At 39.9% G+C, this 25631-nt stretch overlaps 1 protein-coding gene across 2 annotated transcripts in view; it reads right to left on the bottom strand.

Annotated features, from left to right (window-relative positions):
* UNC5C (unc-5 netrin receptor C) overlaps window positions 1-25631 on the bottom strand; it is a 393266-nt gene that overhangs the window by 18529 nt on the left and 349106 nt on the right. For both annotated transcript variants that reach the window (XM_012535635.3, XM_004276993.4), the window contains 5 exons: window positions 24625-24816; window positions 23260-23604; window positions 20112-20199; window positions 9693-9861; window positions 5551-5784 (listed from right to left, as the gene is read on the bottom strand). In XM_012535635.3, coding sequence (XP_012391089.1) covers window positions 5551-5784; window positions 9693-9861; window positions 20112-20199; window positions 23260-23604; window positions 24625-24816 — 1028 coding nt within the window. The remainder of the gene's footprint in view (window positions 1-5550; window positions 5785-9692; window positions 9862-20111; window positions 20200-23259; window positions 23605-24624; window positions 24817-25631) is intronic.

Below are 25631 nucleotides of genomic sequence, written 5' to 3' on the forward strand. Positions count from 1 at the left end.
GAGATATCAGAAGGACACGGGTGAAGAAGCACCAGGTTTCAGGATGAGATAGAACTTGTAATGGGCTACCTATGACTATCTACGACTGTGGCCCAAGAAACTGAGTATCGTGCAATTCTCAACCAGGATTCCTATTTTCATTTTCAGTGTCTCTCTCATTTTTCTCTCATCTTTTCTCATAATAACGATTTTTCACAGAGTTACTATGTTACAGCCTAGATTAGGGTATGTGAAAAATGAAGTAATCCAAAGACGACTCTCTCCCATGCCAAATGACTACATAAAGAAAGCTAGTACACGTCATTTGGTTTGTATCACATATACATTTGTCAGAAATTCAATTAACAACGTTGAATGTTATGATATGTGAGACTCCTCATATTTTATGCAAATAACTCCTCTTTTAGGTTCAGAGTTTAGTATAAAACCCTTTATTAGGAAAGGAGAATCTTATAATTGTACCCCTAACATAGTGGGACAGAAATTACTTACATCAATGCTGATGTATATTTCTCCCTGAAGTGTTTTTAAACTTACCCCAAATATAACCTTGCTCTCTATTAATTTCTGGTCTATTTATATTAGGATTTAAGTCTTTGCAAACAGTGAAAGGAAAAAAACAATACTACTTTAATCACCTGAAGAGGAGGTAATGAGAAAAGCTGTGACCTACCCAACTCAATCCTTTCAATAGATGTGACCTCTTTATTTGAGAATGGAACTGATTCTAAGGTATTCTCACAATTCATAGCACCTTTATCCCTTTACATGAACTCAACTCACTCACTGCTCTCACTGGTCCTTCTAGCACATGCATGGAAACAAACAAACAAAAAACACCTGAAAGGTATGTAAAAGAATTCCACTGTCTCCTGGCAGCCTTGACTTTTACTCCAGCAGTCACTGCCAGCATTCTAATTCAGCACTAATGCTTCCACGTTGCTAAATACAGCTTTTAAGTTTCAGATGACCACTTTTGCTTCCAGGTTTAACAAAACTCAGGGAAATTGTTACAAAAGCTACCAAACTCAAAGAGGTGGGTGGGAAGATGAAAGAATGCATCAGCGTTGCTGAGACTGACTGATGTGGTATCTTTTTTTTCCCCATCCACATGGACAATATGATAATAAGTGGGAATTAATATTATCAATATGTTCAGATCCAGACATGGGGCCAGTCTTCTTTCTAATAGCTCTCCAGACTGTGTAGTTCTGACCCCCAAGAATGAGTGCTGCGCTGAGCTTCCCTCTCTGCCCTCGTCCAACCTTCTGTGAGGGTTTCTGCAATTCAGAAAGAATCCCCAGTCCGCAGTAGTAACTCTAAGAAAACGTCAAGTCTGGGAAGGCCCACTTGCAGGCATCACTTGCTAGCTGGAGACACAGGTGGTGGAGGAGTTAGATTAAAGCCCAAACAAGGAAGTCGAGCTCCTTTTCATCAGAGCCCAGACTAGGTGAGAAGAGGCTGAAATAAAAGGTTTGAAAGGTAAAGGACAGCAGCTGAGGGAGTGTCCCTTGAGTGGTACCATAGGTGCTAGATCATTGCAACACATGAAGGGGCTGCGGTACCGTCAGGGATTTGGGGAGAGTGGGAGAGGCTCGGAAGAAGTGCTGTGTGAAATCTCATGAGTCAAGGAGAAATACATAAAAGGTCTGTGGAGAAGCAGGAGAGCCACAGCTTAGGGCAGATGTCTTGACAGTATAATGGACTCCATCAGGAATTTGTGATTTTTTTTAGAGAAGCTCAACAGGCCGCAAGTAGACACAGAGGGCTTGTTCAGTGGAGGTCATATGTAGCGATGGAAATTAGAAAAGCCTGCAGCAGCTTTAGATGGCAAGAGATTTCTGAGTGGAAGTGAGTTCCCTGTAGATATGGGTAAGAGCAGATGAAGGTTTGTGGACCAGGAGACCAGGGACAGTTGACGGAGGTTTTCCTTAAAAACAAAGAGCAGCTTTCGTGCACCTTGTGGGAGAGAGATGGCAGGTCAGATGCTTTCACAGGTAGAGACCTTGGCTGGTGGAGATCTTGGTGCAGTTCCTGCTGAGGATGCAGTACATCTACACTAGTGGGTAGATAATGAAGAATGATGTAAAGGTTACTATTTGGGCAAAGGAACTGTGAATAAGAGGTGACTTTGAATTTGAGAGGATGAGGGGAATAAAAGGAGGGGCAAGAAAGAAGACGAGGCAGGTACCGCTAGGGTGAAGATTTGAACTAAGGGGACTCTGTGCTGAGGAACTGAAGTGGGTAATGGAACACAGAGTAACAGAATAAAGGAAAACAAACCAAAAGGCCAGCCCAGAAGTAGAGCGACGCCCCAGAAGTGGTCAGGGATATGAGACGTATTGGAACTTTTCCTCTTGGACTTGTGGTTGGGGTGTGGTCCTCACTGCAGAGACTGTAAGTGATACGTGTTAGTTGGGAGATCCAGCTGCAGTTAATGTGAGCAGGTGAAGGAATGGGTGAGAAAATGATTTGAGGATACAGGAAAGTGTGTCCTAAGTAGGATTAAAGTTCCCAAAAGACCCCTGAAATTGTTTAGTGTAATAGATGTTAACCTTGGTTGCATAGTAGAATAACCCAGGCAGTGCTCAAACAAACAAAAAACCAAACCCAATACCTACATCGATCAGATCAGAACCTTTGGGTTGGGACCCTCCAACAAGTCTCTTTTTAAAGCTTCCCAACTGACTCCTACATGCGCTGGATAGAGAATTATTATTTAGGATTTAGGACGAGCATAAGTGAGGAGTGCGGTGGGCCTGAAGGAGGAGGTATTTGGAGAAGACATGCAAAAGACAGTATTTATGGGTAAATTAGAGGAGCAGGGCGATGGGAGAGAGGCTGGCGGGAGCATTAGCAGGCGAGGTGCCAAGAGGGCAGAATTTAGGTAATGAAGGGCCTTTCTCAGTTAATCGGCCCCAAAGTTCCCATTCAAGCATGGGCATGAGGCAGTTTTGGCTGGACTGAGCTGTCTCTTCGGTATGTTGGTTTACCTATAACTAGGATTTTGGTACTTCTGCATTATTAAACGATCATGAGGTACAAGAAAGCCTTATCCATTATTCATGTTTCTTTCAGACTAAGTGCTGGATCCCCAGATGCTGAGAATTTATATGTCTATTTGGAAAGCACTGACCATGATATAAACTGCTCTTGGGTTGTTTTTACTTCTCAAACCTGTTTGTCAGTCTTTCTCATCTCTTTTCACTAATTAACATAATCAAAATTATTTTATGAAATATTACTTTTTTTGCATGGATTGTACGTCTTTTGAGAAGAATGGTCGAGAGCGACTGAGTATAAGAACTATTTGTGTGAATATAAAATGTGTTTCAGATATTTCAAATATGATGTAGATCTTCCACAGATGCTTTTTGCAATGATTTCTCTTTGAATTATTAAGAAGATTTGCCTTAATCAGACCCCATGGCTCGCCTACAAATACAGTTTTTCCTAAGAAGGATTTAAGCCTACGATGATTTCTATCCAGACAGTGCCTTAACAGTATCGCATTTGCAAGGAATACAAAAGACATAACCTTAAGCTTTACACTAGAGCTGTGTGTTCGCATCATTTATTTAACATCAGAAACTCCTACAGGCTCAACCATCAAAAATATACCCAGGGACCGAATATGTCTCATCTCCTCCATGGACACAACCTACAACACTCAGTTTTCATGACCCAGAACTATTCTCTGGATGGAAACTCCAGAAGGAAATACCCTGAATTTCAGAAAAAAAAAAAAAATTCTTCTCTTGGCCTCCTAGATGCATTTTCTCCTACTTCTCCCCTTCCTCCTCTGGGTACTCCTCTTTCTGTAGGTCTTTTGCTGGCTGCCCTCCTCCTCCCTTGCAATGGCAGGGCTCCCCTGGTCCCTGTGCTCTAGGGTGTGGCTCTCTGAGCAGCCCACTTTAGGAGCAGAGTCCAGACTGCAGCCAGCTGCCCGGGGAATGAAGCCTGCTTTCTCCACTCAGCAGCTGTGTGGCCTAGGGCAACTTACTTAACCTTTCTGTGCCCTGCACATCTGTAAAATAGGGATAATGGTGTCCTACAGGTTGTCGTAAAGATTCAATGAGTTAAGAAAAGATACTTAGGATCTTGCCCGGCACGTAAGAAATTCTTGGTGATGTTTATTAGCTTTATTATTATTTTCTCCCTCTACTCTCCCTTGATATTCTCCTCAATCACCATGGAGGACAAATATCAATATTATATAGTTGGTTCCTGAGTCTCTGTCTCAGGAACTGCTCTCTGTTCAAAGAGCCACCCCTATATTTCTAACTGTCCATGGGGCACCTTTGTCCTGATGTCTAATCCATACCTCTAATTCAATATTCCAAAGGCAAAGTCACCATATCCACAGTCCGGAGCTACCTGCCCCTGAGTTTGCTACTGTTACTTACAGGCAGACTTGATCTTCTGCTCCACCCATTCAGGGTTAGTCACCAGGGCCTGCAAGAGTTACTTAATAGGGCTTTCGTACCTATTCCCTTCCTCTAGCTCCTCTGTCTTCACTCCAGCTCTACCATGCTTTTCCTGACTCGATTCTATCTTTTCATTGACAGCAGACTAGTATTTCTAACATGTATTTCCAGTCATGTCTATCTTCTAGTTACATCTCTCTAGTGGTTCTCCATTAACTCAAGAAACTGAATCTCCACTCCTCTCTCTGGTTGTCAAGGTCCATCCCAAAAAACCTCCTATCAATCATTCTAGGCTTTCTGGAAATAACATGCCGCATAGAATCTGTATTTACTGTTCCCTTTGTGCTTCTTCATGCTGTTCACTTCACCCAGAAATCCTGTATTTTTTTCCCCATTACTGTTGGTCAAACCCTGCCTTCCTTTAAGGTCAATCTCAAATGTTAGCTCCTTTTCAGATTTTCTCAAAATAATATGATGCCTCCTTCTCCTGAATTCCCACAGAGCTCTGCATTCATCTACGGCATGTGTCACACTCTGACTTGCTTCGTAATCCTTTGCATACTTCTTTTATTCCTCTTTCCAGATCATAACTTCTTCAGAGGCACTTACTATATCCTTTAAAGCTTCAAATGGGAGAAAATGAATGGCAATAATGGCACCGAGAATTAAGCCTATTTATTCCGTAAAGCAGCAGCCTGTTGTCAAATGCTAACCCTCTTCCTCACGGTCCTCATAAAAAGAATGGGAGAGCATATAAGGAAGTTGCACACAAGAGGAACGTAGAGTGTGAGCAATTATGCCGGTTCCTTTTATAGGAAGAACACAGCTGAGACAAACAAGGAAGCAGATTATTTACCATCCACAGGTCTCATTGCCAAATTCTTCCACTTCTAAATTTTTCATTAAAAGAAATCAAGGAGGGTAATAAACAAAAGTAGCCCCCGGGAGGAATCAGCGTAATGGAAACAGCTTCTTTATCAGCATGGCTTCAAGAAATGTCTAATTTGTTTTTGTAACTGCCATGTTCTGGGGCCAGACACTTGTGTTCATGCACACGGGTGCGTGTACGTAACGCATGTCGTCTCTGGGTGTGAGGTGGGCGGGTCAGGCTGGAGTCACTTACCTTCAGGGCATCCTGAGTGTCATCCAGACAGTAGACTCGGAGGCTGTATTCCAGAGAGGAGCAGCAGAGCGGCCCGAAGATGGCCAGCGTCAGGCGCTTGGTGGCTGCTTTGGTGGTGGACTGCCCGACCAGGGAGTAGGTGCCAAGGTTCTCGGAGAGGAGGTGGCAGGCCTCTGCGTCCAGCTGGATGTAGCAGGGGGTGGTGAAGTTTTCCTCTCCGACCACCACCACATCCTGTGGGACGAGAAGGAAGGGGCAGCGACTGAGCCTCCTGGCTGCCATGACGGTGGCCAACAGGGGTGCACAGATCAGCACTTCTCCTCCCAAGTTCTGATTACTCCTTTTCCTGCTCTTTTTTTCTTTCTCTGACTTTATTATACTTCTATCAATATTTCCATTCTTAATCATTCTCTCCCTTACTTCCCTTGCCTTTATGCTGATAACATGCTTTATGTAGAAGATCTTCATTTAGTCTTTTTTGATCTTCTAGGAATCTACATTGCTGGAATCTACCTAAAATTCCAAAAGAAATGTATAAGGTATCCTTTTAACTTCAGCATATTTGAGTTGATTATCTGTTTCTGATCATTTGCTTTAATCTCTAAATTGCTAATTTCATCCAAAAGTACTATCTTATTTCAATGTCATTTTAGCATAGTATTTTCCCCTGAAAATCTAGGGGTTTGAAAAGAATTTTTTAAAAAGAATTAGGGAAATTAAAGAATTATGCAATACCATTCTACTAAGTTCTTCCAAACTCACCCATCACTTACTTTCCAAAGCAATACACTGCTTTTCCTCATAATCTGGGCTCTTGGACTTTGCGAAAAGCACAGCATGGCAAACTCTATGCATTTGACACGTTATTTTTCTGTTTATTTTTCATGTAAGCCTTTAAGCAGTCTCATGTTTTAGACTGTTAACATTCAGCAAGAAATAAAAATAAGTGAAACTGATGAGTTTTATAAAAATAGTTACTGACTTAACTAGGTTTTGATTTAACCAAATGACTCAGGCCATAGAAGAAATCATCTGAAAGAGCAAGCATAGAATCCATAAAACAAGGGTCACAATTCCACATGCCTCCCAGGGCAGAATGGTAACAGGAACGTGTGAAGCAGGCAGGGCAGAAGGTAATAAGGAGTGGTGGAGACTGTGGTGAAGCAAAGCACAAGCCTGTCTAAAGAGCTCAGTCTCCGCCTGGCTTCAGCCATTGCGCCCATGCAGGGGTGGGCTCTCAGTACTTTAACTGTAAGCGTCTTTGCCATAGGCATTTTTGCCGCATAACTGATTGGCTGTAAAGCAATTTTGCTGTAAAAGATGAAACAGCAATAAATAAAAGAGGGACATTAACAAAAATAAAAAAACATGAAAAATGAATAACAAAAGTAGAAAGACTTTATTATGAACTACAAAATATTTTAAAACATTTGAAATGTGTGTAGATTCATGGCAGTACTGTGCAAACAAATGATTTTATTTAGTGGGTTGTACCTAAGCACTTGTCTTCAAAGTCTTTCATTTGTAGTATTATACATATTTTTGCTTGTTGGTTCAGCTCCTCATTTGGCATTCCACTTTTCTTTTTCGCTAAAATTTCTTCTTCATTAAGAGAGGAATCAGTTTCCACATACTGGGATGCATATTTATAACTGAGCTTTGTATTATGGTGTGGAAGCCCCTGCACTGTTGTTTGTTCTTGGTACATATTGTTACATGTCCCTTGACAGATGTTCCAAAGTTCTATGGGACATGTGGGCTCGACTCGGTGCCTTTTTGGCCATTGGCCTCTTTCAGATTTATGTAATATTAAAAATGGTAGTACTGTGTCAGTGGAGAGATGAAACCAAGCTGTCAACCAGTTGAAACCGAACTGTCCACCAGTTATTTTATCTTTTACAGCAAAATTGCCTTAAGGCCAATTAGTTATGTGGCAAAAATGCTTGTGGTAAAGATGTCTATGGCAAAGATGCTGACAGTAAAAGTACCAGGCATGGCAGGAATGCAGGACCAGTGAGGACACAGCCTTTAGTTTTTCAAGAGAGGCTGTAAGTTCAGATTATTATGTGAAATCTTCCAACTTTTAACTAATTCAAATTTAAAAGAAAATTTCAGTTGGGAGAAATAAAACCCATGTGTGGGCATGATTCAGCCTCTGCATTAGGCTACTTAATCTCTGCAGAGACAGCAACCATAGTTCCTTTGCTTCATACTGTATCTCAGTGGGCCTGGATCATGGTGAACAAATGGTTATTTGTCAAAAACATGAACAAATGTTTCATCATAAATTGAGTCCCTGGGGCTGGACAAAGCTATGAAAGGAGCCACCTCAGGTAGCTGTTAGTTAGGCCATGCAACATCACCCAAGCTAAAGTAAGGACTGTGTTTTAATAGCATCCATGAAATCATTTCTTCAGCTAAACCTGTACCAAAGATAAAGCTTAAACTGAACTGGAAAGGACAAAAAGGAGCTCAGCACTTCCACGTTTATTCCAGCCCCAAAAGGACACCTGCAGAGAAGCTGCCTTCTCCAGCACGGCAAGGGCAAGGCTCAAGTGTCATTTCCTGATGGCATGTTACAAAAAATCTCCTAGAAGAAATGGTGGAGAATAAAGATGCTCCATGTTCCTGTCACAAATAGAAGAGTGTTTTCATAAGGACTTCCTTCCTCTACTCTTCACATCTTTTTTTTTCTTTTCCTCTTACTATTGTTGTTATTACTCAAATCCAGAAATAGGGTATTAGGGTAATAGGCAGAGAATTGTGCAAATAATTTAGGATCCCTTGAGATAAAGACTTCGGGATGTTTTTGAGATAAATCATTTAAACTTAAATGGAATTGAAGTTAGATCTGGTAAAGTCCACTCTTAACGTAATGTACAGCCCTAGACGTCAATTCAGGACCTCTGGCAATGAGTGACCCTTCACCTTCATGTGGTCAAGAGGAGAGCACATCCATATAGAGGGGACACTCCAGGTAATTCCAGGTATGCCCTGCTACGCTTCTACCTCCACTACTACTTCTTCCTAAAATATTAGGGGTTTGAGTGTTCATGCATATTTTTTTTTCCTAAAAGAAAAATACTGAGGGACTTCCCTGGTGGCGCAGTGGTTAAGAATCTGCCTGCCAATGCAGGGGACATGGGTTCGAGCTCTGGTCCGGGAAGACCCCACATGCCACGGAGCAACTAAGCCCATGGGCCACAACTACTGAGCCTGAGCTCTAGAGCCCGCGAGCCACAACTACTAAAGCCCATGTTCTGCAACAAGAGAAGCCACCGCAATGAGAAGCTTGCGCACCGCAACCAAGAGTAGCCCCCGCTCTCCGCAACTAGAGAAAGCCCGCACACAGCAATGAAGACCCAATGCAGCCAAAATAAATAAATAAATAAATAAAAATAGAAAAATACTGTAAGTAATCACAAAATATATCCAACATGCATATTGGATAATTCTCTTTATAATGACTACACAAATCATTTTTTTTTAGGTATTAGGTATAAAATATTCATGGTAAATACAACACATCCTTTCGCACTTAATTTCAGGTGCTAACTGCAGGGTTCTGATGTAAAGAACACGATCTGTTTAAGGCACTGTCCTTAAGAAGTTCTGATGGCAGCAGTTACAGACAGTCAAGTTGCCAAAGACGTTCTTCATTGTACTGGAGCTTAGGATACACCCTTCCTGTTTTGCCAGGTTAAGTTCAGACCTATATTCCTGGGACCTGTTAGCAAGTAAGTGTCTAACATTTTCTGACCCAGGTGCAATGTTTCTCTACCTGAAAATTAAAATAATAAAATATATATATATAGTTTCCCTTCCCAAGATAGTATGTATATGCAAATGGGACTTATGTAAGACTCTTAAGTACACCTTCCCTATGAGTTAGCTAATGCTTGACCATCTTCTTCTTTGTGCCTATCAGTCAGTAGATAAAACACTCAGGAACCAGTGTCTGTCTGTCTGTCTCCCCCTCTCCCCTCTTTGTCTTCCTCTTTCTGTTCCTCTCTCTTTCATTTTGAGTATAAGCTAAAATTCCACTCATGTGTTGCTTTAAAAATAAAAGCCTTCCCATAATTGCCCTTGCTTATCTGCATGGATTGCTCCTGGGTTCTATCTTTATCTCAACAGAAGCTCACCTCCCACTGTCCCTGCGCTGCCTGGTTCTTGAGCTGTATCTTCCAGTCCTCGGTATTGGGATCTGCGCAGTGATGCATAGTGAGGATGACAGGGCGGGTCAGCAGAGCTCCTGGAGGCCCACAGCTCACCACAGGGGTCAAGAGTGTCTGAGAGTCCTCCATGGGCGGCCTAGGAGGAGAGCAGAGATCTGCGTCATGCAAGTTCCATAGTATTTATGTACTACGTACTCACTGAGATTTCAGATCTAAAGTTGCACAAATAGCTTCTTCTTGGAGTTTTTTTTTTTTTTTTTTTTTTTTGTCGGGGGCAGGGGGCAGTGGTGGGGTTGAGGCAGAATTAAATGGGAAGACATGCACTTTATACCAAGACTTTGATCTTGCAAGACTTGAGGTCTTTCTAATAATAGTGAATCTGCCTGCATATCTTTGATCCCTCCCTTCAGACACAGGTCTGCCTTTGCTAATTTCCTCTGAATTCATGTACTGATACTTTCAGGATGGAATGAGAAGGAACAGGGTCCTTATGAAGTTACATAAGCATCTTTTCTGATAATACTTGCCAGTCGTTTCACAGAGTTTTACATACTTCCGTGTTTTTAGGACCTAACTTGAAAAACACTTCAAAAAAATCACTTTAGAATAAGGACACCCTAGAGCTAAACTTCTTCCAAATGACTTTCAGGAATAATTCAGGCTAGTATAGCAGATTCATTTTTTTCAAACATGACCAAGAAAGAATGTAGAACTGTATTTCTATAGCAATTTAAAATGATGTTTCTCTACATGTATACTTCATACTCTGAGAATTTGGGTGGAACGAATTTCAAAGATCCAAATTCTTTATTTTTACATGTTTTTTTTTTAAATTGCCTATTTTTTCCCCCAACAAGATTGTAACCAACAGCCAATGAATAAATTAACCCAAGCTGTCAGTTGATATGTGAGGAAGTAGCCCCAAAGCGTTGAGTGGATTGCCCCAAGTCTCACAACTAACAAGCACTGGTGCTGGGACTACAACCAATGCCTTTGCAAAAACAATACAACTATGTTGTCAGAATAGCATGAGTTAAGAAATCCTGGACTCACAAAATTTTAGAGGAGGAAGGGCCCTCAGGGCCAACAAGCACAGAGCTTCTCTACAAGATGCTGACATGTGGTTAGTGCTTTAAACTCATCCAAAATTGCAGTCCACTACTACTGAGGGGTCAACTCATCTATTATCAACTCAATACTTAGAATGAATACAATCTGTCTTCCTGACACTTCTCTCCACATATCCTGACCGGCTTTCTCTCCACTTTGGCATGAAAGAGCCTCTCAAGCACTTAGAGATTATTACGGTATCTCTAAAACGTCATCTTCTTCCAGATGAAAGCGCCTCAATTTTTGCAATTTCAACTAGAAAAGCATGGTTTCTTGATCTCTCCCTATAATTCTATCTTTATTTTCATAGAGATGTCTGTCAGTGTTTCACTATCTTCCCTAGAGTGAGGCATCTTGAAATGAGTGTAAGACAGTCACCCCTTAGTATCCATGGAAGATTGGTTCCAAGGACCCCCCGGCAGACACCAAAATCCCTGGAGGTTCAAGTTCCCTATATAAAAGGGCACAGTATTATATAAAACGGCATATAACCATTATATAAAAATTATATAACCATTATAAAAGTTTTATAACCATTTATAACCAAAAAATTATATAACCATGATATAAAATGGAATATAATCTATGCACATCCTCCCACATACTTTAAATCATCTCTAGATTACTTATGATACCTAATACAACGTAAATGCTATGTAAGTAGTTGCCAGTGTGCTGCAAATTCAAGTTCTGGTTTTTGGAACTTCCTGGAAAAAATTGTTTTTTCCAAATATTATTGATCCAAGGTTGGTTGAATCTGCAGATATAGAACTCACAGATACAGAAGGCTGACTGTTCTCAGGTATACAGTATAGGGGGACTACTGTTTTCTCTGCTTTGGGATATGTAGTTATATCAGTGCCTCACGAAATTGTTGCCTTCGATCATTCTCAATTATTTATATTATTTAGCAGAATTGAGTTAGATGGGAAGATAAGAGATAACATGGTTAAACATGTCCTTTATAAAAGGAGGCAATGAAGCCCCAAGAAGGTTAAGTAATTTGTTAAAGCTAACCACTATGTATTCCTAACATGAAAGGCTCTTAGTCTCTCTTTGTAGGTCTGTGGTTGCAATGATGGCTTTTGAACCTATACAGAGAAATTTATATTTAGCCATCTAATTTTACTTTAATTGTTTTAGGAAATTTTTCAGGTCATCTATTTCTTAATGCTATGTCTTTCCTCCATATATTGGCTATCTCTTCTAGTCTTTTATCTTCCATAAATTTGATAGGCCTGCCATTTATGTTCTCATTCCAATCACTGATAACACTGTAATACAAGAACAGGGCAAAGACAGAGACCTTTTCAAGGACACTACTTGAAACCTCTCTCTAGTCTGACATCAATACTTTGAGTTTAGTACAGTCAAACACAAACCCATTAAAATGTACATTGTCCAGTTCATATCTTTCCATTTCATTCACATGGATATTACAAAGGTCATATCAAATTCCTTTACAATCGCCACAGTCACTTGAAATGGATTTTCCTCTAGTCTTTATCTATGGTTAATATAGAAATACCACATAATCTAGAAGTTAGCTTCTATCTATGGCTTACCCTCACTTAACACTCAATGAATGATAGAAGCTGTTATTATTTTTTTCATATTGTTGGAAAACTATTCTCCACGCATCTCTCATGTTTCTGCATGGTCCCGACTGTCTTTCAAGACAACTGTATAGCAGTCTCCTTGGAAGATAAAGATAGTGCTTACCTCTGGAGCAAATGGCAGACATGTCTACCTCCCATTATAAAACCCTCAGGTTCCCTAAACTCAATGGTATATTCCTGGAATGGAACCACTGAGTGTGTAGATGTCCTCTGACTGTCTTTACATCACCCTTTCAGAACATGGGAAACTGGCACAAAAATGGAAATACTTTAGATAGTGCTCTTGCTGTGAGCAATAAAGTATCCTTTGTCTCTGACTCAGGAGTCTTGTGTCATTTATCAGCATCTACAAAACTGTGGCAGCCAACTTGGTAGGTCACAAGTAAGGTCAAATCTTAGAAATTCCTAAGTTCTTGGTGATTATTATCATCAGTTCTAAAAGCTCAGTTAAAATTTGGCATATTTTCCCCTTAGTAAAACTTGGCTATCAGTGCTTCTTCTTTTATTCTAAAATTTCACTAGAATCTCCCAACCCGTGACTTTCTTTTCCTCCTATTCAGGAAAATATTTTTTTAAATTATCTTTTTAGTCTTTTAATATCATCTCCATTCTCACTGAATAATAACATAGTTTTATTAAATCTATAGTTATCAAAGTACTTGGAAATGTACTTATATTTGGAATTATAAGGTGAGTGGTAGCTTGAGAACTCATTACTATCCCCTTTTGGTTTTCATTTCCCCTTTACGCAATTTGTCCTCCTTTGTTCCAGTCTGAAATTCATTCTCTTAGAACATGAGTGAAGTCTTGCTTTCATTGTGCCACAGTTGATATTACACTATCTGCCTTAAACAGTAACTATACTCTTGTTTAATTCTACTTTTCCTACCGGGGCAAAAAAAGCAATGGCTGCATTTTCCTGAGCGCTACCCTTACCTTTTAGTTACAAGTGTATCTTGAGAACGAGCATTAAACTTTTAAAGAAAGAGAGTAAAGTGGAATCCATTTCAAGTGGTCCTTGCAATAGAGTTGGGGATTGGAAGCATCTGTCTCTCAGTCTGCTGTTAGCAGCGGGTGCTTGAGGCAGGAGGAGGAGGGATTCTTCTCATCACTGAGTTGGAACAGAAGGGAGAAGACTCCCTGCTGCGCTGGGGTGCCGTCAGACCTGCACTCCCCTGGCATGCAATACTGATGGGCACCATTCTTGGAGGAGGGATAGCAAGGGAAGGAAGGGCCAGTAGGTGTCAAAAGAATTTATTTACCCAGTGAGGTGCAAGAATGTAATGAATAGGGAATTGGTGATGTGGAATTCATAACAGGGAATGGAAAACAAAGAAATAATAATGATAAGAATCTTTTTGGGTTTTCAAGATGAAAGAAGTAGCACTGAAATTGGAAACATTTCCAAGCATATATGGAAGGAGCCACCTAGGGAAGGTTAAGATTTAACTATGTGAAACCAAAGGTCAGAGCATTTAAATCCATATTTTCTTTATTTACATAAAGGGAGGATATTAAAATACATAAAACAAAAATAGTATAAAATAAATATTAAAAAAATCTGTTTTATGTTTTTGCAGAGAAGGGCTTTACTTCATTATGTCTCATGTGTTTTCTAAGATATTTAAGCAAACATTCTGTAAATATTAATTGCAGATGATATGGAAATAAACTCAAAGCAAAAATTAGCTGCAGAAACAGCAATTAAGTAGAAATCCAGTAATGAACAATGATTAAAGTTTTAAAGGCTTTTCAAAGTCCAACAAGGATAATATCATGGTAAATGTCGGATGCGTTCTGAGGACTCTAGGACAAAGCCCTCGGAGAGGAGTTTTAGTTTCCTGTCAGATTTTCTTATCCTTTGCTTGCTGTTATCAGCGAGGACAACTCCTCCTACACATAGTGCACAATTCACAAAACTTTCATAAAAGCTATTGCATTTGCTGCCCAGGGCACACCTGCTAAGGTAGTCAAGATAAGTGTTTATATTACCTTTTTTTTTTTTCCCCAAAAGAGGAAACTGAAAGCTAGAGAAATTAACACACTTGCCCAAAGCCACAAAGCTAGTCATAGGCAAAGCTAGGATCCAAAAACAAGTCAATTGGTTTCTTTCACACAGTGGTATATTCTGGGTTGCTTATCTAGATTTACAGCCTTGAGAAATTTCTGTGATGTTTGCTACAGCAAGCTCAAAACTGCTTCCTGAAAAGAATCTTTCTCCATCTACCTCTGTGTAGAGACAAGATGCCTTCTATTAACACACATGTCTTTTGTCAGGTCCCTCAGGATGACAATCCCACCCTAGGCTCAGCTGCCTTTTAAAGCACGCAGTTTCATGTATAACCGGCAACTTGAAATACTTGCACTCTAGGTATCTGACAAGGAATATCTAACTCACTTGCTATCAAAAGATCAATTGAGCAAAAAAGAATATTTATGGAAGCCACTTTGAAGGGCGTGCCCCCATTTCCCCAGACAGACCAAAATGGGTCCCTGGATTAAGCCTGAACAGCTAAATACTGTGCCCTGGATTGAACTGCTGAATCCTTGTGGAATCATTTTACCGAATTTATCCCTGGGCTTTATATCATCTACTCACACTGAGGGACACTAACAGAAGTAGCCCTGTGTAGCTCACTGCTATTTTGATCTTTTGAATGTTGTTCACTGTATTAAAAAAAAATTTCTTTTTCTTTATGAGGAACCGAAGGAGAAATAATTGAGCTTCCTCCAGGCATATTTTCCCCTTTTGGACACATGGATCTTATAACCTACCATGTTTCCCTCTTGAAAGCTTTGAAATAGTAAATTCATGACCTACTAATAAGAAATATGCTGGGAATTCCACCAGATATTTTATATTCTAACTGCTCACCTGAATTTATCTTATCTTTCTAATCTTATGTTTTCTATTTTCTCATTTTTTAATCCACTTATTTAAAAACAATTTTCCTCCCATTGAAAAGAATCACCTTGAATCATTTCTTTAGAAGTAGGACTTCAATAAATAAACACTGTGGAGAACAGTGAGAGAATAAGATTTAAATATACCTGGATTCCACACCCTTCCGCCCTCTACCTTCAGTCTTTTTATAGCTGTTACTTCAAACAAGAAATTCAGGACTCTACCTAAAAGGATAATATCACTGAGTTTCACTGAGAAATAATAAATGTCACCTACTATTATACAAAGTTCCAAACAACACATTAAAATAAATGAAAACCTTCTGCTATATGATTACATACAAAAGACATTTTGGCCCACTATCCTAACATTTTACTTTACTATTTATATTCAGTAAATATGACGATAGTCTTCATTGCCTCACCACTAACACCTTAAATGCTTCCTACTGGGATTTCATCCTTAAAAAAAAAAATCCTTAAGGCAACCAATGTCCTAAAGTTGACGAATCCAATAATTTTTAAATTATCATTCTCCTTCTTTACAGTTTAATTTTAGTAATACCTCTGTCAATCACTCCTCCATCTTGAAACTCTTTTTACCTTTGATTTGTTCCTATTATGATTACAATCATTCAGTCTTTCATTCAAAAATATTCATTGAGAAGCAACTATGTATTAAGCACCTTGCTAGATGCCAACTCTATTTATCTGCCTTATCCTTTCACGTTCTATTTAGTTTTGCCCATCATACCCAAACCTTAAATAAGAATATTTCCCAAAGTTCTTTCCCCAGTCCTCTTCTTTCTGCCTCTGCACTTTTTCCCTGGAAGATCCACTCACTGGTGACTTCCCATTTGCATCTCCAGCAAGAATCCTACGTCCCCTTTCGCGCACACCGTGCACAGCTAAATCAGAATTTGTCCTTTCTCTCCTTGAACCAGTTGCTGCTTCTGACCCCTTCGTATTGCTCTCACAATTTTCGCAGTGCCCAGGGCTTGATTCCTAAATACATTCTTTGTGTTTTGCCACACTTCTAATCAGTTGTGAAACACTTTTTCTTCTGAAACATATTTTTCTTTCCATTCTCCAGACTCAGGCCTGGCTCCTTCCCTCTACCCCTCACACCTTGATTATTGCCATGGGCCAACCAGGGCCCCCAGCCTTTGAGGGGGGTCTTTCTGTTTCCTTTACCAATTCATCCTGCACACCATCACCACATCAATCTTTTAAAAGCACTGTTATTCCTGCAGCACTTGACTGCTCAAAGACCTTCCATGGTTCCCCACAGTTTATATTTGGAATGTCTAAATTGATTTTTTGCCCTTTTGAGAAAACTGCTAGGCAAGTACAGAATACAGAGAAAGAAAAAAATTAACGTTCATAACTTCAATTCGTTTTTCAATAAGAAATGATGAAAGGCAAAATTTCAGTCTGAGTCAGATTCATTTTTTTAAACTGCTGCTGGAAACAAGGCAAAAAAGGTCCATGTTAGTGCCGTTAATTGTGGGAACTTTATCCACGGGGGCGTGGCGGGGCGGGGGGAGGCTTTGCAGCCTTTCCAGGGATGTGTAAAGCAGAAGAAGTAGAAATCACGAGCGCAGCCTCACAGCTCAGATCCCTTTTGGTCAGAGACAGCCTGTCCCGTTTCTGCAGCTCATTCAGGCTGCTCATCTGCTATCCCGTGCTTTCTTTTAGAGCATATTCCGTAATGATAAGGCCCCCTCTTGTCACATTCACTTGCCACATGCAATTAAGTTCACACCTCCCTTTAGACAGTTCACAACACCAGATGACTAGCTGGATACCATCCAGCTGGAAAAACACCCAGTTTGGGATGCAATAAAGGCCATCAGAGAGAGGGAAAATGGAGAAAAACAATCAGAATTTTCCTATAAACGCCTTGAAGTAACATATTTCCTGTTGTCCCCACAGTGTCTTCTCTGAAAGAAGTTCTAAGATCAGGTGAGGCTAGAAAGGGTCTTTGGTGAGCAATAAAAAGAAGCTGTGTCCCGCAATGCTCTATAATACGAAGGCAGAGGCTCTGTTTGTGTACTGGGTGCTATGGAGGAGGGATGGCAGGTCAGCAGAGGAGCTTTTCGTGGAGATAAGCTGGGTGTGAATTCTGCCTTCCCTCAGTTGCTAACTGTGAAACCTTGGCTCTGTGACAATTTCCCTGAGCCCTAGTCTTTTCACGTTCAAAGGTGGAGCTCATCATAACTTGCAGAGTTGTAGTGAGGAATAAATGAAATTAAAGTTTATTGTTTTGTTGACTTCCTAGACTTAAGAAAATGTTAATGCAGTTAAAAGTATATCGTGTGTGTAGATGTACATCGTAAATAGCACCAAAAAATTGAGGCAAAGCATATTCTTCCAGTATTCGAAAACTATCATCAGACCACCCAAAGAATTCACTCATGTCATTGACGAACAAGTGAAGTTCCAAGGTATATCTTTTTTGTTTCACTTTGGTCTTAAATGTAAAAGAAAATAACAATGAACATGCAGGTCAAAACTGCCTCTGTTCATCAAAAACATAAATTCTTTGCTAAATCAGATAGTAATAAAGCATTTATTCATAGCCTGATTTTGTCCAATTGTGGCTGAATTATAACCATAAAAGAGTTTGGCAAAACTCAGTAAAAGCCTTCTGGGAGAATCAATTGACTATATGAAAGTTATAATAAAAAGTATTGTATATCTTATCATCATTTGTCAAAAAAAAGTATGCTGACTATATGGTAGCTATGTTTTGTATTATCACTATACCCTAAGACAACATTCTTGTCATTGTGTTTTTATAAGAAAAACGTACCTAGTTCACAACAGAAAATTAGTGAAGAGGACTTTCTCATTTATTTGCGACAATTGTCTTGTTTTTTCCTTGTTTCATGGTCTTCTGTGTGTATATTTTCTTTTGAGATCTTGAGGTTCCTCTAGCTTCATTTTTATCAACAGAACTTCTTTGATGCACACCAAATTTAATAGAGTAATTCCCTCTGCACCTAACTTCAGGTGGTAGGCATAGCAAGAGTGATTTATAGTTTCCTTTTCTTTAAAGTCAAAGGCAGAGGAAACTAAAAGCAGAAGTGTCTGGCTTTATCCATTTCCTGTTTTCTCCCTCCTTCATCCAAAGTGTAAAATTATCCTGGTCAGGGTGCGGACTAAATTGTGGGAAGAAAAATCACATGAGGCACCTGAGTGCCCATGTCTTTCAGTTTCAGCATGCCCTGCAGCAGCCCCTTAAGGCTTGATCTTCTAAAGATAATGGTGATCAGATGAAAAATAAGAGACCACGAACACCTCACTACGTCTCAGCATAAAGCACAAGCCAATACTCATTTCTGTTTAAACAAAACATCCATGTTGGCAAAAGGCCTTGAGGGATGGATGTACTTAGTTTAGTGCTAACCTTGACTCCGGACAAAAGAAAGAAGTAAACAAAAATATAAAGGGAATCTTGGAGTCTGCTAATCTTCATTTCTCCTGCTGCAAAAGAAGGGCACTCTGAGGGCCTGTGAATGTTACTTTGCATTGAGAATGGAAAAATGAATATTTGATGTGAGCAAATACAAGCCTCTTTGTGATTTTCTCTTGCTCAAATTTAAGGCACATGAATAATGCTCAAGGAATTTTTATGATTTTCTTAGGCTAGTGTTTGTGTAGGTGAAAGTACACCACCTGAAGAAAACAATGTTCTGGCTCCTACAGATTATAAATACCAACATCTCCACCTGAGAGCATAATGGAAGAGCTTTTCAGCTACTGAAGAACGAGACTAAAAAGAGATGTTTTTCTGAGGATGACAGAGGGGAAGAGAAAAGGTATGATGCCTTACAATGAAAACCTAGTTCTACATTTGTCACTCATGCTTTGCATTCAGAGCTCAGGGCAGAGGAACCAATGCCTTTCCCCTTAGCAAAAATAATGATAATTACATGTAAGGATCTTCATGTCAACGTCATCTCTTATTTTAAGATCTCAGTGCACTTTAGAAGCATTCATCAGTCAGGCCTATATGGCACTGTTTAACACACACACTTCATGTGAGAACTCATCAAGAAAGACCAGAAACAATTTGTTAGAAGCCAAACTGAAAACTGAATTTAGGACTTTGAAACTCCTCTTGCTATTTTTACTTAAAGTAACTTCATCTTTACGATTATGACACATTCAAAATAGCCCTTGGATTCAATCTAGTTTTAATCAACCCTAGATCCATTTAGAAATATAGATTTTATACGTGCTAAACATAAGAAGGAGAGGTCGATAACACTTAAAAGCTAGAAGACAGTCCCAAAAAGAAGAATCTACAGGTGAGAATAAAGTGCTAGGCTGAGGTGGGGATGGCAAATCAGGGATTAAGGGGTTGTCTAATTCTCTGTGGCCTTTAACCCTATAATGGCAACAGGATGGATTCCTGAACCAGGCCACGTGAAGCTGATGTCTCTTTGCATCTCTTGCACAATCTATGGATCACATTTCTGGTCATTTTTTTTCAGTTAACATGGCCACATTTCCACTTGGGAAAAGATCTCTGGCCTTCTGCCCATATTTAAGATCTGCAAAAGTGTCCGGAGCTTCAAAGATAAAGAGAAGTAAAAACTGACCTTTTACAGGTCTCGGTGAAAAAGGACATGCCAGAAGCAGGGCAATAAGGACAAAAATATGTTGGGTTTATTCTTTCTCATGTACAATTCTCCTCCAAGTCAGACATTGATAAAGTCAAGTGCACCAGAAAAAGCATATTTACCTCATATTTTCCTTCCTGTGTACAGTCACATACATTTCGTAGACTCTCCCTTGGGGAATGGCCCCAGCGGGAACCAGCATGCTTACTCCTGAATAGCAAAAGAGAAAAGCAGTCACATAAGACCTAGGAATCAACAGGGAACTTCCCAGAATGCCTCTGAAGCAAGTGAAAAGGAATGAGGAGATTCTGTGGCCCCACAGCCATAATCCTGCTGCTTTTTCTCTAAAGACATGTAAATATTCATACCTGCCCTGCTTTCCTTCCCTATTGGCCTTATTTGTTACCACAGCTCCCTCTGAACTGTTATGGAATTACTTCAAGGAATGATATAATGTTTAAACTCCTGTTTTATTTAAGGAATAGACAGATGGTTTCACTGTTGTTTTCCTTGTAAAAGGAGGGGAAAACCAACAACTGCTCTTAAAATCTCAAACAGCTGTAATGATGTATCGTTTCTAATTAAAAAAAAAAATCCCCACAAGATTCAAAGTCAGGGAGATGCTAACCTCAACTGTATCAAAAAATGTTTATTTCTGAAGTATCTGGTTATAATCAGTGTTTTCCTGCAACAGAATAATAATTGGTGAAGAACTGCTTTCATCATACATAACTCTAGAGAGTGAACACAACTGCTAGTTTTAGTCACAGCAGGTCAAGCAAGTTTTTACTTAGTTGCTAATTGGTGCATTTTGTAGGACTATTAGATTGAGCTCTGTTCTAAGTTAACTGTGCTGATAGCAGCGGTTTGCAACTTGAGCTTGCAGCAAAATCACCTGCAGGTTTTGCTAAAGCCCAGATTACTGGATCCTATGCCCAGAGTTTCTATTCAGGTCTGGGGAAACTGTAGTTCTAACAAATCGCCAGGTGATGGCAATGATGGTGGTCTGTAGACCACACTGTAGGAACCATGGGCTTGCACTGCTGCGGTGTCATCAGAGAGTAATTCACGGTGGGCAGCAACTTGAAGATACTTAACTCCATGATTTTATTCTAATAAATGCAGTTAATTTCAACTCAATAAAACTTTACAGACATGATTGTGAGGACAGTATTTTGCATGCTGTGAATGCCAAGAACTAAAAGACAGCATTCTTGTCTTTGAGTAGCTTATTTAATTAGCAAGGCAATGGAATACACCATATGAGCACAAGACAATAAGGAACCTGCCCAACCACATTGGAAAGTCTCAAGAGTAAAGGACAGAGAGTTAAAGAGGTATAGTTATTCAAAGCCTTTGTATATCTGGTTGAAAGTGTTGAGGCATGGCCTTCTTGAGAAGGAAAGTAACATGAGCCTTGTGGTGCTGTGGGAAGTGGAATGTCACGCTCGTGTCAGGATGGTTTGGTGAGGCACAGAGTGGAAGCAGGAAGACCACACGTGAGGCACCCAAGCCTCAGTATTTTTATTTTTTCCAATGGGAACAATGAAATGTACCTTTATGTTTGTTATGGGGATGAAACAGACTATGGATGTAAAGTAACAAGAATAAGGCCTGACACATTATTAGGTAACTACCGTTACTGTATTAAATAAAATAATGCATGCAGATCACCGATGCCCAGAACATATTTAAAACATGCTAGCTCCCTCCTTTCCACTTAAGAAGCCTTTATAATAATTCATATGTGAAAAAGTGACAGATGTAGAAGTGCAAAGGAGAGGTAGAATCCAGTGGATATCATGAAAAAATAAGACTGTCTTGGGAATAATATAATGTTTAAACAATGAAAGAACAATAGAGTATATTTTGATCTATTCATTTGGTAGACTATTAAAAATATATTTAAAATCATGATTTTAAAAAGCATGCAATAGCATGAGAGTGAGAAAAATCTGAATAAAAGCACTTTATGTAATGTGTGATCTCAGCTATGTAAAATATATTTTAAAAAAGGAAAAATGGGGGCTTCCCTGATGGTGCAGTGGTTGAGAGTCCGCCTGCCGATGCAAGGGGCACGAGTTTGTGCCCCGGTCTGGGAGGATCCTACATGCCGTGGAGCGGCTGGGCCCATGAGCCATGGCCACTGAGCCTGTGCGTCCAGAGCCTGTGCTCCGCAACGGGAGAGGCCACAGCGGTGAGAGGCCCGCGTACCACAAAAAAAAAAAAAAAAAGGAAAACTGATATTCCATTAAATATTTCACTTTATTGAAATATACTTCTAAAGATATAGGGTGAAAAATTGCCAAGGTGCTGAAATGGGGGACTGAATTAGAGGAAGAGTCAAAGACAAGTTCATATTTAGACGTGAAGATCAACTGGCTCTGTATATTACTTGGCTCTATGGCTGTTTACAAATTATATTCTCTTCTTATGCTACATATAAACCTTAGTTCAATCAAATTGTTTCTTTTTACTGTGTTCACAAAATAATCTGCCTGATCCAAAAGAGCTACTGTACATTTACAGAGGAATCCATTAAACCCTCTCATAACTGATAGTTCCCAGCCCATTGCAACTACTGATTCATGAATACCAAACTTGAATCAAACGTTACGAGTCACCAACTTCAGTTCACTATTTAAGAGCGTTATGGGGCTTTATGCTCTAGCAGATAACTAAACAAACTGAAAGCTGAGTAATACTACAAAAAGCCACGTGACGAAGCTGTGATTCTCGGTAGATATATCAGAGGTTGGAGTGAGTACCTTGTAAATACCTTGAGCCTGAAGACTGTGTAATAAAGAGGTAACAAATGAAGATCTGATGTCTATTATCATGTCCTCTGATCATCTAAACATTCGTATTCTGAAGTACTGCTTCCTGTAGGAAATTGGCACTGAACCAACTGATATGTTTTCTAATTAATTTGTCCTTTTAAAGTGTGATGACAACAGTGAGGGCTTCTGGCTTAATGTTGCCTTCTGAAGCGCTATTAAAAAGAAGGTCAATGACAGTTCTAAATTATGCCTCAGCAGAGAGCTGTGAGTGTAATATTTCTAGAGGAAGTGTTTTCAGAGTTGGTTGGAGAAAGATAAACGGTTTTGCTGATTTTGACTGAGGTAATGTTTGGTTTACACTGAAAGTAGATTTGGGTTAGACAGGATACATTTAACTTTTCAGGCCTCATGAAAACAAATAATAAAGATTTTGGCACAAGAATAAGTTTTCAAGCTCTGTCTCTGCAATGTAAAGACCTTTAAGAATTACCTGAATTGGGAATGATAAGGTGACCGCCGAGGGAGTTGAAGGTGCCAAACGCAGTGCAGGATGGGTCCGTCTGCCTTGCTAGACTCTGATTCTTCAGGTTGAGGGCCTCATTCTCCAACAAGGATTGGGTCATCTGAGGGGACAGCTTTGATGCAAACTCAGAGAGGTCATCTTGGGGTGTGACAGCCCCTGAGGTATTGTACACTTTGATTTTCAGGTTAGGCAGTGGATCCAGAATCGGAGAGTTGGTCATTGGGATTTTGTCCGAAACATCATGCAAGGCATAAACGGGTCCTCTGTACATGGCTGCAGCTGACGTGAGGTCTGGGGGTACTGCCAGGAGATCTGAGTCAGAAGGAGAAGGAATGTCCATTTGCATTCTTCATTCAGGCAACCTACACTAGCCAGACGCCCCCCAACACTTTCTGAGCCAAGAGCAAAGCAAGTCAACAAATATTAGCACTGGATAGACTCTAAAATTCTGCTGAGAACAGCACAATTAGATAACTAGGATCTGTTTTATTATTGGCTACAAATAAACAGACAAGTTCATTCTGTATTCCGCCTTGAAGTCTACTTATTGTGTCTATGGTACTTAGTTATTTCAACAAATTGGATTCGTGATCCTCACTAGCTGACTAGGTAACAGTTTCTCCTGTCTATACTGGATTTGGGTTCATCTGTAGACCACTGTATTCATAGCAATACAAGATGTCTTATCAAAAGGAAAAAAAAGGAAACTCAAGAAATCAATCAACCAATCTGTGTACTCTTCAAATAAAAGTTTAAAAGTATGACAGAGAGGGCTTCCCTGGTGGTGCAGTGGTTAAGAATCCGCCTGCCAATGCAGGGGACACAGGTTCAAGCCCAGGGCCGGGAAGATTCCACATGCCGCAAAGCAACCAAGCCCGTGTGCCACAACTACTGAGCCTGCGCTTTAGAGCTCATGAGCCAAAACTACTGAAGCCCGCGTGCCTAGAGTCTGTGCTCCGCAACAAGAGAAGCCACTGCAACGAGAAGCCCGCGCACCCCAACAAAGAGTAGCCCCCGCTCGTCGCAACTAGAGAAAGCCTGCGTGCAGCACCGAAGACCCAACGCGGCCAAAATTAAAATAAATAAATATATTTTAAAAAAAAAGTATGACAGAGCAACCTGTTAGAGAAGGAAAAAAAAAAAAAGATCTGTGCACCTTGTCAACTCTAATTTGTTATAATCAACAAAACAGACGAAAATCTCTGTCTTCATGGAGTTTACATTCCAGCTGATGTAACTGCATTCCAACCCGGTGATTTCACTGATTTTGAAGACACACAGGGAGGCTGCTTACATGCATAAGTCCAAGTGGGAAGTGCAATGTCAACTGACCTTGCCTTGCTGCCTTGATGTTCACAGGCTGAAAGCCTCCATTGAGTGCAGAAGAGTCAATAATATCAGACTCAAAGTCACGATGATTCTTCCGATACACAAAGAGGGCCACAACTACAGAAATGGCCAGGCACACTATCACAGCTATCACAATGCCAACATACAGAGCAACATCATCTGAATCAGGAGCAGCTAAAGGGGAGAAGGAAACATTGAATTAAATGGTTAGAGAAATTGCCCACAGTACACATAGGTATTGCTATCATTGTTTTAGACATTTATTGCCTTTTTTATAGGTTAATTTCAAAGCTATATAAAACTGTGGTCTTTCAGTAGAAAATTATCTCTGATTTCTTTCTTTTTCTTTCTCACTCTGCATCTATCCACTCACTAATCTATCTTAAACTGGGCAACATAACAGACCATTTATTACAAGGCGTAAAAAGAAACTGGAGCTAAAACCCTCTCAACCCACAGGAAAAAAAAAGTTTATTACTAATTTCAGGTGGAAAAGTTTGGAAGGCAGCTTTGAATTCTCTTATAGTTCTTTATAAACATAAACACTCTATTAGAAACGTCTGGCATGTTCTGAATCTGTATATTTATTGAACCAGAATATTTTTCTAAGTATCATTCCAAGTCACAAATTACCTTCCACAGCACTCTTCTCACTTTCCCCTAAATCAATGAAGGGGTGGGTGGGAACAGTGGAACTAAGCAAAGCAAACATTGGAAGCAAACATGTTGGGTTTGAAAGGTGGGCTTTCAGAAGACCCAGATCTGGGGAGCAGAGGTTAATGCTGATAACTCCAGGCTTTTGCTACAGATTCAGTATTACCTCTGAGAACCCTGAGCTTCTCACGGTTACTTGTCAGAGATTTACATTTGAGCTACTCATTACTGGAATAAAATACAGCTCTATGGTGTACCCAGTAAGATAAAGGCCTGGTTCAGCGATCAGAAAGGTCAGCCTACTCCCCAAAAAGCCAATTAAGCATTTGATTAAC

The sequence above is a fragment of the Orcinus orca genome, chromosome 4 (assembly GCF_937001465.1).
Source record: "Orcinus orca chromosome 4, mOrcOrc1.1, whole genome shotgun sequence".
Lineage (NCBI taxonomy): Eukaryota > Metazoa > Chordata > Mammalia > Artiodactyla > Delphinidae > Orcinus > Orcinus orca.